Source organism: Mixophyes fleayi, chromosome 2 (genome assembly GCF_038048845.1).
Source record: "Mixophyes fleayi isolate aMixFle1 chromosome 2, aMixFle1.hap1, whole genome shotgun sequence".
NCBI classification, from domain to species: Eukaryota; Metazoa; Chordata; class Amphibia; order Anura; family Limnodynastidae; genus Mixophyes; species Mixophyes fleayi.
This window is the reverse complement of record NC_134403.1, coordinates 329,803,719-329,817,667: the sequence shown is the minus strand read 5'-3', so window position 1 is coordinate 329,817,667 and position 13,949 is coordinate 329,803,719. Positions and strand designations below refer to the sequence as shown.

The 13,949-nt window shown below is 42.4% G+C and overlaps 1 protein-coding gene across 6 annotated transcripts in view; it reads left to right on the top strand.

The window, feature by feature from the left end:
- The window catches only part of MYO18A (myosin XVIIIA), a 248,957-nt gene that overhangs the window by 218,396 nt on the left and 16,612 nt on the right, over positions 1-13,949 (top strand). For 5 of the 6 annotated variants that reach the window (XM_075196847.1, XM_075196845.1, XM_075196843.1 and 2 more), the window contains 4 exons: positions 5,263-5,400; positions 5,890-6,075; positions 6,982-7,121; positions 7,257-7,301. In XM_075196847.1, the coding sequence (XP_075052948.1) occupies positions 5,263-5,400; positions 5,890-6,075; positions 6,982-7,121; positions 7,257-7,301 (509 nt within the window). The remainder of the gene's footprint in view (positions 1-5,262; positions 5,401-5,889; positions 6,076-6,981; positions 7,122-7,256; positions 7,302-13,949) is intronic. The other variant, XM_075196848.1, reaches the window with a different exon arrangement.

Sequence of the window (13,949 nt, the reverse complement as noted above, 5' to 3'; positions counted from 1 at the left end):
GTCACACAACTCAGTCTCTCTCAGGGTGCTCCTCTCTATTCCTCCTTCCCAGCTCTCTGGTTTCTCAGTCTTGTTAGGCCCTGTCCCCTTTTCACAGTAGCCTTGTGGGAGATGAAGTTTCTCTTCCTGGACTAGTAAATGACAAAATTCATCTCTTTTCTTACTGATGTAATGTGATTAGTAGCCCCTGGGTGCTTAAGTCCAACTGAAGCATCTCCAGGGGTTACACATATAATATGTCGAGCAGGAAATTTATGTTTTCATCCTTAGCAACCAATCAGACTCTCCTCAAGCAGTGTTTATAAAACGAATGCACACATCTGGTAGCAGTGGATTAAAGCACCTTTTTCCGGTGCGTCAATTTTCCAAAATTTCCCCAAGTGTTTCTTGATAGATCCACGTCACAGAATCGGATGACAAGCGGACAGCAGCATCCTGTCACCTGCAGTGTATTTAAAACCATAATCATAGCGTGGTAAACTGCAGGCAAGTCTAGATATTTGCTCCTGTCTGAGGTAAGTAGTTCTGACTCTGGGGACCACTCATAATCGATGAGCCCTACTAGATGGTCCCAAATCTGAGCCCATACTGTGTGCCATCACAAAGAGACACTGCAATCTGACTACCCAACAAAAGCTATTTATTTAAACACGTGCCTACTATGCCAATGATAGGAACCTGATACACATCAGGGGCCCCATAGACGGTCCTCTAGCCTTAAAAGGTAACCTCGATATCAGTAATAACATAAAACAATACATTTAATCAACAAAAAGAGACACCTCTATGTAATAACATGTCAGCAGGCATTTTAAACAAGTGTTACAAGCTATAACAAACACCTGACAATAAAGCAGGAAGGAGTTGGGGGGCCACTGGTGAGGGCTCGGTGGGCCACTGGTGAGGGCTCGGTGGGCCACTGGTGAGGGCTCGGGAGGCCACTGGTGAGGGCTCTGTGGACCAGATTTGGCCCATTAATGTATTGTGAAATGAAAACCGTCAACATCCTTTGGATACTAGTAGGGCAATGACTGATATACATTGTAAGTATGTTTGTTGTGTCCAAGGTCCTTCCTGGCTTGTAATAGGATGTTGACATTGGTCCCTTTATCGATTACAATTTAATTATATTTCAATTGGAAATCAGACTGTGTGTAATTCCGTTGTCTTGTTAAATGAACATAGCACCCTCTGATGCCCAGGCAAACTGTATCTTTGTGTACAGCACAAATACACAGGACTTACTAGAGTATGTGTATGTTTCTGAATTATCAATCAATATATAATTTTCTTGTCTTGATCTGACACGTTTTTCACATTTTAAAACTTATTTAAATTTATGATAAGTTTAGTTATTTTAAATATATGTTTGTACTAGGTGCCATTAGCCAATTGATGATTGTTACATACCTAACTGCAACCACAGGGACCTACTAATGCTTACTCTGGTCATTAGCCATTCCTAGCTGACATTTAGAAGACACACAGAAGTTGATTGAGAGAGATCACAGGAGCCAAGTAAAACACTATTACTCCAATGCAAATTGTAACATTGACCTGTAAATTTAAAATTAATGAGGCATAGTTTAATCTATGATAACACATACCTCAGATGTCAGAATGAGCCTTACAGGGATCACGGGCAGTAAGCCTAAAATATTGATCCAGCTATTTTTTTTTTAAATAAAAAATCTATGTGTTAATATATTGCACCTTGCATCATTAATTTAAAGTACGCTGTGGTCGTTGCCTCTGTATCTTCAGTGCTCTAAGCAGGGCCAAGAGAAAAATGACTCTGTTGGAAAAATAGATTTGACCAAGATGAAGAATTAATGTGTGTGCTTTCAGGTGATGAGGAGCCAGAGGTCTTAGATATATTTTGCATAATTTATTATATCTGTACTCTTTGTATAAGTCAAATGTTACAGGATTTAGACTTAGATATTGGCAATCTGGCAAGATCTCTACAGAGCCACATGGCTACCACATGAGTAGTGGATAGTAATGAGTGGGGGCTTTGGTGCTTTTTCTGGTGTCATTTACAGTCTGCCTTCCATTTCCTGACCGGTGTATGGAGAAGAGACCGTTACTTACAGGGAATCTCTGTATGGAGAGTCACGGATATAGTGCAATCGAACACATTACAGAAGTGGAGGGCGGTGCATGGGGAAATGAAAGCATGTCCTGCCCCCCCCCCCCCCCTTCCCCATCCCCAATCTGCTTCTGTATAGAGCCTATGGGGCATATTCAATTGTTGGCATTACTGCCTAAAGTAACGCGGTGCGCATACTATTACCACCATTACGGTAATAGTGCGCGTAAATACCGTTATTACGGTACATTTCACGCTGGATTTCAGCTCGCAGCTCAGGGAGCTGCGTGCTGAAATCCGGCTTGTTATTACCGTAATAACGGTAATGCTTTTTTCCGCGGTGAGAGCCAACAATTGAATATGCCCCTATGTGTACTGAACCTGCATCTCTCCATAGAACAATGCTGACTGTCAGCATCCATCTCTCCCCTGTTCACCTGTAACTTGAAAATGGAAAGCAAATGGACAAAAGATAATTATAAAGACATCCTTGTACTCAAGCCCATATTCTACCACCAGCCAATCGCCAATGTGGTCTTGTCTAAATTTTGTTAATAAAATGAATAACATTATATTTAGGTCATTATCAATTATTACAATATGTTAAAACAAGAAATGTTTCCAGACCTGAATCTGTTGGTCACATTCAGAATGTGCAGAGGAAATGTTCCAATGACCTTTTCACATGCCTCCACGGTTCCTGCAACACAGTTCACTCACTTAATACATTCATCTTTGGTAATTAAGAGCTGTGTTGATCGGCGTTAGTGAAACTAAGTAAATAAAACGCATTAAGTAATTCTCAGTCGATATCCTGTAATAGGAGGTGGAAGAGAGGAAGCTTCTTCAGTGGTGGATTAATCTAGGCTTGAAGGAACAAATAGTCAATATGTTTATAGATTGTTCGTGTCTCTTCTATACTTTATCCCTTCCTATCTAAATCCTCTTTTTTTTTTGCTTACTCTTCCTTACACATTTTCACTTTCTAGCTTTCGCTTGCATTTCGTTTGAATTGATCCAATTTAAAGTGTGTCTTCAAGAATTCACATGAACATGTCAAAGTTCTCATTCTGTGCCAAGATATTTGAAATATCATAATCTGTTTTTAGCTACAAAAGGATTTCCTTATGTACTGCCAACTATGTAAGCTTTGTATTCCCTCAGCAGTGACAGAAGAGGATTTCTTGTGGATACATTACTATAGTTTTCTTTGTCCTCTGTGTCACCTCTCCTTCGCCCTGGCAGTCTTTCTATTTTGCCATACTTCCACTGTCCTCTTTCTCTTCTAGTGCCCTCTCTCTTCTCATGTTATGTTACCTTCCATGTCCTCTCTCTTCTACCCTGATCTCTAGTGCCCTCTCTCTTCTCATGTTATGTTACCGTCCATGACCTCTCTTTTCTACCCTGATCTCTAGTGCCCTCTCTCTTCTCCTCTTACCATAGCTCACTGTCCTCTCTCTCATCCACCCTGATCTCTAGTGTCCTCTCTCTTCTCATGTTAAGTTACCTTTCATGTCCTCTCTTTTCTACCCTGATCTCTAGTGCCCTCTCTCTTCTCATGTTATGTTACCTTCCATGTCCTCTCTCTTCTACCCTGATCTCTAGTGCCCTCTCTCTTCTCATGTTATGTTACCGTCCATGACCTCTCTTTTCTACCCTGATCTCTAGTGCCCTCTCTCTTCTCCTCTTACCATAGCTCACTGTCCTCTCTCTCATCCACCCTGATCTCTAGTGTCCTCTCTCTTCTCATGTTAAGTTACCTTTCATGTCCTCTCTTTTCTACCCTGATCTCTAGTGCCTTCTCTCTTCTCATGTTATGTTACCTTCCATGTCCTCTCTCTTCTTCTACCATGATCTCTAATGCCCTCTCTCTTCTCATGTTATGTTACCTTCCATGTCCTCTCTCTTCTACCCTGATCTCTAGTGCCCTCTCTCTTCTCATGTTATGTTACCTTCCATGTCCTCTCTCTTCTTCTACCATGATCTCTAATGCCCTCTCTCTTCTCATGTTATGTTACCTTCCATGTCCTCTCTCTTCTACCCTGATCTCTAGTGCCCTCTCTCTTCTCATGTTATGTTACCGTCCATGTCCTCTCTCTTCTACCCTGATCTCTAGTGCCCTCTCTCTTCTCATGTTATGTTACCTACCATGTCCTCTCTCTTCTACCCTGATCTCTAGTGCCCTCTCTCTTCTCATGTTATGTTACCTTCCATGTCCTCTCTCTTCTACCCTGATCTCTAGTGCCCTCTCTCTTCTCATGTTATGTTACCTTCCATGTCCTCTCTCTTCTCATGTTATGTTACCTTCCTTGACCTCTCTCTTCTTTCCTGATCTCTAATGCCCTCTCTCTTCTCATGTTATGTTACCTTCCATGTCCTCTCTCTTCTACCCTGATCTCTAGTGCCCTCTCTCTTCTCATGTTATGTTACCTTCCATGCCCTCCCTCTTCTCATGTTATGTTACCTTCCTTGACCTCTCTCTTCTTTCCTGATCTCTAGTGCCCTCTTTCTTCTCCTCTTACCATAGCTCACTGTCCTCTCTCTTCTACCCTGATCTCTAGTGCCCTCTCTCGTCTCCTCTTACCATAGCTCACTGTCCTCTCTCACCTCCACCCTAATCTCTAGTGTCCTATCTATTCTTATCTTACATTAACTTCCATTTCCTCTCTCTTCCACCCTGATCTAGTTTCATCCCTCTTCTCTTACTGCCGTCCCTTCCCTGTTCTCACTCTCTCTCTCGTCCTCTCTCTCATCTTCTCTCTCGTCCTCTTTCTTCCACCCTGACCTCTATTGTCATCCATCTTATCTTCTATGACATCCCCTATGCATTCTCTCTTCGTCCTGCTCTTCTATGTGTTTTCTTTTCACTATTTTATTTTTCTTCTCCATCTCATTCCTTATGTTTGATCATGTTTGTCTTATTTCTTGTGATTATAGCTACAACTATTTTAGAAAATAGTTTCTCAGAAGGTCAACAGCACTGCCGTGTTTCTGCTGACTGGTAAAGCCTGCCTACTGAATCAATGCCAAGTATAAACAACATTTACTCATAGTACATAAAGAATCGTACATAGGTTTACAAACATCAGAGTTCATTAGAAAATTAACATCTGCAGAAAGCGTATGCAACAGAGCCACCAGTAAATGCCTTTTTTTAATTTTCTGTGCAGTTACAAGGCTTGCAGAGTCAGCTGGAGTTCCTGGAGCAATCTATGGTGGATAAATCTGTGGTGAGCAGACAAGAGGCCAAAATCCGGGAACTGGAAACGCGTCTGGAGTTTGAAAGAACCCAAGTGAAGCGCATGGAGGTGAGCTTAGCTCCTGACAGAGTTCCTGTAACGTAGAACCAACTTCTGCAGTTTGGTATATAACTAATGACCATGGCTTTGTATGTTTGTGTTTTCATTTTTAATATGTCATACTCCATTTAAAAGTAGTGATTATTAAATATGTAATTTATTCCTCATATCCTTATTTATTAATCTTCATTTTAGTTTGCCAAAGTAGATTGTTTGGTAGAAGTATAGTAGTGTATCTTCACAAAGCCACCTAATTTGGCAGGAAAAATAGCATTACTAGTGATAAAATTACTAAATACTGCTGCTGTGAGGTATCAAGGAAGACGGTCTGGGAAAAAGCTTAGCACATAGCAAGCACGCAGTCTTAAGTGCTCTCTTCTAGATGGGTCATAATGTACAAATCATTATGTAGTCGGCAAACCGAAAGCAAATATTGAACTTTTTGTAAGCATCTGGTACACCTTCTGACCCAAACTCCTATACTGTTGTTCCCCACAGAGCCTGGTAACCAGGCTAAAAGAAAACATGGAGAAGCTGACTGAGGAGCGGGATCAGCGAGCTGCTGCAGAGAACCGGGAAAAGGAGCAGAATAAAAGGATGCAGCGGCAGATTAGAGACATGAAGGAAGAGATGGGAGAATTGTCCAAGAAAGAGGCAGAGGCCAGCCGCAAAAAGCATGAACTGGTAAATTAATCTGTTCATTTCATTTTAGCAATCTGGGGGTAAATCTATCAAGCTGAGAGTTTTCTGGCGGGTTTGAAAAACCAATCAGATTCTAGCTATCATTAATTTAGTACATTCTACAAAATGATAGCTATAATCTGATTGGTTGCTATAGGCAACATCTTCACTTTTCAAATCCGCCGGCAAACTTACCCCCTGGTGTTATATCTACAGCCATCCAGGGCAACAGTGCTACATTTATTAAATAACCTGTCCTGAAGACTTCTGAAAGTTAAGGGTAAAGAAATAAAAAAAATCACCTTAGACATACCATTTCATTGAAGACTACACCATTTCTTCAAGTTCAGGAGCCCCACCAGAAGAGCTTGACATTTATTAATGTAGGTCTTAGTCAATATATTTTTTTATGTGAAGGATCTATTCACATGATTTGTCACTTTCCTCCTACCAGCTTCCAGTCCACGTTTCAGTATTTGTACATCCTTACAATCTTCAAAAAATGGGTACAAAACTGATGCCAGAGATCTCTCTATGCCGTGCCCCTAGTCCATCTGACTTTTACCCTAATATCATAAAGGCATGTTGGGAGACATTAGAATGTCTTTCCTACAATATCATACAAACTCTGAATCAAAGTGTATATGATTTTAAGGGCTAGATTTCCTGAGGTCGAAACTGGGATTCAGGAAAACCTGATGAGCATGACTTAACTGAGAATATGATGAATTGTATACCATTGTGTTATTATATTGTACCCTGTAACAGGTCCTACAGTCCTGCTCGAATGGTCTGTGTAAATGGGGTGTGGCTAGTTCATGGGAAGCAAAGGTTGTGTACCTACAGGCTCCTTCCAGTCCTGGATGATCAGGAATGATAACCTCTTATATTTGATGACTGTCTGTGCAGGAAATGGATCTAGAGAGTTTGGAAGCTGCAAATCAAAGTTTGCAGTCAGACCTGAAACTGGCCTTCAAGCGAATAGGAGATCTCCAGGCCGCCATCGAGGATGAGATGGAAAGCGATGATAATGAAGACCTCATTAACAGGTGAGAAACCTTTTGTCTCTCTTTCAGCGCTACAGACGTTTTTCAATTCTCATGGTAATTGTTATTTCATTTTTCATGCTGAATTTTATTCTCTCATTTGACATCTCATGTTTTATTTTATCTCCATGTTTTCAGTCTGCAGGACATGGTGACCAAGTATCATAAACGCAAGAATAAAAAGTGAGATTACAATGCTCTTGTGTTTTTTTAAAATGCCCCTTAACCTCAGCATGCATGGAGCATCGATACCTACCCTTACAATGCATTCCCGATGCAAATTCCTGGCAGTCAACATAACTGCATGGTACCTACTGATTCAGACAAGTGCATGCCCGTTTAATTAACCCCATTTACCATGTTAAAACGGATTTCACCTTTTAAACTGGTTCCAGTTGCATAACCTGTTTCCTTGCAATCTGCCTCTAGCATCAAACCCATTAACATTATTTTGTTGTTTTTCATGCCAAAACCCCAGTCCACATTCAGGTATATTAGTTATTTCTAGCATTGTCATTTCAAGCACAGGACCGATGTGTTTAATTTATTAATTTTAAAATAAGATCATTTCATTACATTAGGCGTCCATAACAGGATACAAAGTATATTTTACATCTGAGAGAATTGTTAGAGAGAAAGTCTGGAACAAGTGTTATGTATGCTGGTTGTTTTTGTTTTTGTTGTCAGCATTGTATTTTATACGTTATTTACAATTTCAACATTCTTACAAAATCAGCAGAAGTTTCGGGTATCCATAGTGCATTGCCTACATTATGTTCTTAGGACAGGGAATGCAGTTCGAATGGACCTCAGAATAGTGGTTAATAAATCTCTGTCCGTACTCGTACCACTGACTTCAAGCACTGGACAGAGCCAGGATGCTGCATGATGCATTTTTGGTCCATCAGTAAGGCGCCTAATTTTAGTTTCCTATTGATATAGTAATAGTGTTATAAGGGCCGTTTATGCTGCTTTCACCGACAGTAACTGCAGGGTGACTTAGGTCCCCCTTTTACAACTGTCCCTGTGTACGTGCCCTTAATTAGGGTGTGTGCAGAGTGTTGAAGAAAACCATTTCATCAAGCAATACATTTTGTTACTTCACTGGGCATGTTTATCTATGTATTTACATGACGCCTGCACAGTTTGCTTTTAATATACTTTTATTCCCTTCAGTTTTTGCTGCGTGTGTCTCCATGTTGGGTTTTTTTGGTTTTTTTTGCCATCGTACTTTTCTTTTCAAAGCAGGGTACATAAATAACCATTTTGTCAAGTCGTGTGGAAAATTTAGATAAAGTCAGGCAGAAATCACATCTTAGGGGCCCAAACCAATCACTCCGTACAGGGGCATTCCGCTACATTGTGCCACCCAACACGTCAGACACCAGCCGCTCACTGCATTAGGACCACAGTCCGTGACTGACAAGGTGAGTGGGGTAAGAGAGGGAAGATGATTAATTTCTCACTCAGATTTCCCTGCTCCTCACACTGTCAGTCACAAAACTACAGTGAGATTGCGAAGCACTGCAGGTGGCTGAAGTCAACTACTCATTTCTACAATCCATTGTTGTATTGCATGGTAGGGAGAGTTTACAAGCTAGAGGCCAGTTGAGAATCCTAGTATAGTTCTCCATGACACGGGGCTCTTTCCTTGCCTCAGGTGAACATTCTGGCCCAATATATATTCATCATCCATGGATTAGGTATAGTTTTGATCAGTCTAGACAGTCAGTCCTATAAACCAATAATACCACAGTCCACAAGGAATCATTTTGTCCCTTACAATAGAGTAGTTTTGTTCTACAACCAAATTATTGAATGCGTCTTTATTAAAATGAGTTTAATTTTTGTATATGTCATCGTTAAACATGGTTTTCAAAATATAGCGTACTACTTAGATAATCTGACACTTGTGACTCTAATTACACTTTGATGTATTATGTTAGTAAACTCTGTGTGGTCAGAATAGCATGTGAGTGCAGGTGCATTGCCGGATATCAAGAGGACATGATGTGGATGTACTAGACACAAGCTGAATCCGCTCTGTGCCATGTCTCTAGACAGTTAAAAGCCTAATGCCGGCGAATAAATTGTTCATTGCAGCTAATGCCACGTACCGGTTTCCAGACATGCTTTCAATTTGAGCAAAGATTCTCCTGCACTCTCCCGTGAGACTGCTCTCGGCTGCCTCAGCTGTGGTGGTAGACGGGAGAGAGAGGGGTGTGGAGAAAGAAGGAAGGACGCGAGGGAGTTAAGGGAGAGTTGGTGTTGCTGTTTATACTATTACCCAGCCAAGCAGGAAAAAATTATTTCCATTTATTCGCAACACAGCTACAGTTGCAATTCTCTTTCCACATAATGAGCAGGAGCCGTTCTGTATTCAGACAGTATCACAAAAAAACTGCTTTAAGCATGCAGGGAAAGGATCTAGCAAAGCTACACAGCGGTGTCGGAAATCAGATCAGCGGTAGGCTAGGGTGGGAGCGGAGGGGAGGGTGACGGATGTTTCTGTGTGTCGGGAGGAGGTGGCAATTTATCGCAGTGCTACATATGTCAAGCGGATTTACAAGTTTTGCTTGGTCCCCGTATAGGTGTAAGTCAAATGGGAAGTGATTATGGCCCCTGGTTCCCCACACTGACTTTAAACACACTGTTTGCCTGGCCCATCAAGTTGTTATTAATCTCCAAGGAGGAAGACGTTAAATAAGACCAAATCTTTAGCTGCCATCACTTTCCACACTCACTTCAGGGGACTGTTATTGTTCTAAAGCGCCAGTCCAAGCCATATTTTACTTTTAATGTTGTGTGAGATTGAGATGCACTTTTTTCTGGAAGCCTTTTTTTTTTTTTTAACCTAAAATAAACTTTGCTAAGGTTGACAGCGTTTTAGATTTCACAGTAACAGATGAAATCCACGAGATGTGCTATAGTTTAAACCCGATTCCAACCCAGAAATGTAAATCAAACGTAAGATCTATTTTCTTGTACTGTTAAAATAACATTCTTATGAAAAAATGCTCTAATTTGTCAGTGACTGCTCAGTACAGCATACACACAGTTAGCTTTTATTTTAGCTGACCCAACATCAAAATGCTTTGATTTTGGGTCATTGTCATTGATAACAGCCAAATTTGTTGACTGAATTTCTTAGGCTGTGGCCAGCCTTTTTTTATTTTTTTTTATTTTGTTTATTTATGTTTGCGTGTTTTCGTTTTATACATTCTCGTTTTCGTGTCTTCAGTAATTGTGTGATTTTCACGTTTTATTGTCCACCACTACATTAAATCTGTCATCACTCTTATGCTCAAGCACTTGCTGTTTGTTAAGATATATTGCTATAGTGCTACTGTATTAGAGTGATGTTCTAGAATGGGAGCCTGGAGTCTGGATAATGTATACATTTCAGAAGAGTTTTTAATGTGTGTAGAAGTCCTCTGCTATCTGTTATGTTGTATGTTCACTGAAAGATACATCTAAACCTCTCGGTAGGGGCTTATTACGTATAGCATGTAGTGGAAAGTGACATCCTAGAGAGAGAGGAATTGTCAGTAGTAAGCATATTTATATGCCTACTGCTATGAATACAGATGTAGCAAGACACATAGATGTTGTATATAGCTGCTTTAAATCTAATATTCTGAAATTGGAGAATGCAGTACATTCTATGGTTTACATGACATCTAGCTGCTACATATGCATACATTTAACCAAAACAAGCACATTCAAAACCTTACCCATGAGCATACACATCTGACCTCTCAGATTTTAATATAGAATTAGGATGCTCAATTGATGTTCTTAATCTTACGACCTTTCTAGACACCCTGGACATGAGATATATACACACACACACCCTAGAGGTGCCCTGTCTATAGAGCGAGGCGCCCTGAACGTGCCCTGTCTAAAAAGCAAGGCGCCTTGGACATGCCCTGTCTATAGAGCGAGGTGCCCTGTCTATAGAGCGAAGAGCCCTGGGCGTGCCCTGTCTATAGAACGAGTCACCCTGGGCGTGCCCTGTCTATAGAGTGAGGTGCCCTGTCTAGAGCGAGGCACCCTGGGCGTGCCCTGTCTATAGAACGAGGTGCCCTGTCTATAGAGCGAGGCGCCCTGGACGTGCCCTGTCTATAGAGCGAGGTGCCCTGGACGTGCCCTGTCTATGGAGCGAGGTGCCCTGGACGTGCCCTGTCTATAGAGCGAGGTGCCCTGGACGTGCCCAGTCTATAGAGCGAGGTGCCCTGTCTATAGAGCGAGGCGCCCTGAACGTGCCCTGTCTAAAAAGCAAGGCGCCTTGGACATGCCCTGTCTATAGAGCGAGGTGCCCTGTCTATAGAGCGAAGAGCCCTGGGCGTGCCCTGTCTATAGAACGAGTCACCCTGGGCGTGCCCTGTCTATAGAGTGAGGTGCCCTGTCTAGAGCGAGGCACCCTGGGCGTGCCCTGTCTATAGAACGAGGTGCCCTGTCTATAGAGCGAGGCGCCCTGGACGTGCCCTGTCTATAGAGCGAGGTGCCCTGTCTAGAGCAAGGCGCCCTGGTTGTGCCCTGTCTGTACAGCGAGGCGCCCTGGACGTGCCCCGTCTATAGAGCGAGGCGCCCTGGACGTGCACCGTCTATAGAGCGAAGAGCACTGGACGTGCCCTGTCTATAGAGCGAGGTGCCCTGTCTATATAACGAGGTGCCCTGTCTAGAGCGAGGCGCCCTGGGTGTGCCCTGTCTATGGAGCGAGGTGCCCTTGGCGTGCGCTGTCTACAGAGCGAGGCGCCCTGGGCGTGCCCTGTCTATAGAGCGAGGCGCCCTGTCTATAGAGCGAGGCGCCCTGGGCGTGCCCTGTCTATAGAGCGAAGAGCCCTGGACGTGCCCTGTCTATAGAATGAGGCACCCTGGGCGTGCCCTGTCTAGAGCGAGGTGCCCTGTCTATAGAGCGAGGTGCCCTGTCTATAGAGCGAGGTGCCCTGTCTATAGAGCGAGGTGCCCTGTCTAGAGCGAGGTGCCTGGGCCCTGTCTATAGAGCGAGGCGCCCTTGGCGTGCCCTGTCTATAGAGCGAGGCGCCCTTGGCGTGCCCTGTCTATAGAGCGAAGAGCCCTGGACGTGCCCTGTCTATAGAACGAGGCATCCTGGACGTGCCCTGTCTATAGAGCGAGGTGCCCTGGGCATGCCCTGTCTATAGAGCAAGTCGCACTTGGCGTTCCCTGACTAGAGCGAGGCGCCCTTGGCGTGCCCTGTCTATAGAGCGAGGCGCCCTGGACGTGCATTGTCAATAGAGCGAGGCGCCCTGGCTATAGAGCGAGGCGCCCTGTCTATAGAGCGAAGCGCCCAGGAGTTATTTGCATTGTATATAAGCTGTTTCCATCATGTTTTGTGGCAGAATTTACAATCAGGGTACATTGTTTCCTATTATGTAATGTACTTATACAAGAGAGTGATTTCACATCTTTTGTGCTTGGGATAATTTGAAATCAGTCTGCTTTAGTTTTTAATGTGTTCATCCTTGAACTGTGCTCTCATTCCACCATTGACTCCAGAAATGAGCGGCAATTGACAAAGCTAGTATTATATTATTTTCTTTTTACGTAAACCCACTCTACCTAGGTGTGAATGTCTTTTATTTCATATGCTCTTGTCTTTTCATAGCTTCACAAAAAAAAAAAATCTCCCTGCTGAATGGTACCAGCTGCCGTTGTGAGGATGAAGAGTACAGCTGATGACACATTGCTGTGACAGACGCCTTTTAATACACTCAGTGCTGCAAATTAGTTTTCTTTACATAGCATCACTAAATATTATGTAACGCTGCGTTGGCTGAAATATCCGATCTCGCTTAAGCCTATCCTGCCGCCCAGCCTTCTGCTCCAGTCATCTCCAATACGGATGCCAGGCCAGAAATACTGAAATATTTATTGATTTTAAATTATTGTAACAGGCGAGTCGGCTTAAATTACCCGTGATGCATTCAGGTTTGCAAGCAGCTGCCTGAGTGAACCTGTCTTCACAGCAATTGGCATTCCCATTTGATCCTAAACCTTTACCAGGCTGTCATAATGACACAAGTAGATTTTGAATGCAACAAGGCACGGCCGGAGACAGCATGACCACATATATTTGGGAATTCTACTACGCTTTGCTATTAGAAACTAAATTTCAAAGGGATTTTTTTTTTTCCGAATTGCATTTTTATTTGGAGGTTAGAGAGCCTCATAACAAAATGCCAAAATGGAGTCTGTGTTTAAACAGTACCAGCTTGCAGATTAAGTGAAGAAAAATAGATATATGTCTCTAGTGGCTTTGTTTGAAAGCCATTGTTTCTAATATCCGCCAAGTAGTCTACTGTTTTTCTTAACAGTTTCATCAATCTTTCTCTGCAATATGTGGTTGATTTTCAAATTTACCTTGACAAAAAAATAAATACGGATTCCTTGCTTGTATTAATGAGCGTCGCTGGATGCAGCCACTTTCAGGCTGAACCGGTCACCTTACCGAAATACTTTGTGACCAGTATTTATGAGGCATGACCAATATTCATGAGAGACTAGTAGCTAATGTATTGAGGCTTCACTGTAAAATTGATCCAGGCCACAAAATAGCAGCCTCTACTGTATGTGGATGACAGATTTTCCTTAAAAGGGGAATTAGTAATGGAAAGTAAGGCTTTCTGTGCAGGATAGTGCACTTCATTTGTTTCACTGACCATTTAGAAACAAAATTGAGGTAAAAATGAAAATGACTCCTTCACCTTAAGGTTCAAAATAAGTCACAAATTAAAACTGACAGATCGTAAAGTAGTTAAAGAACATTTTTCAGGGCCGCTCAAATCTTGTTTCTCTTGTTTTAGTACT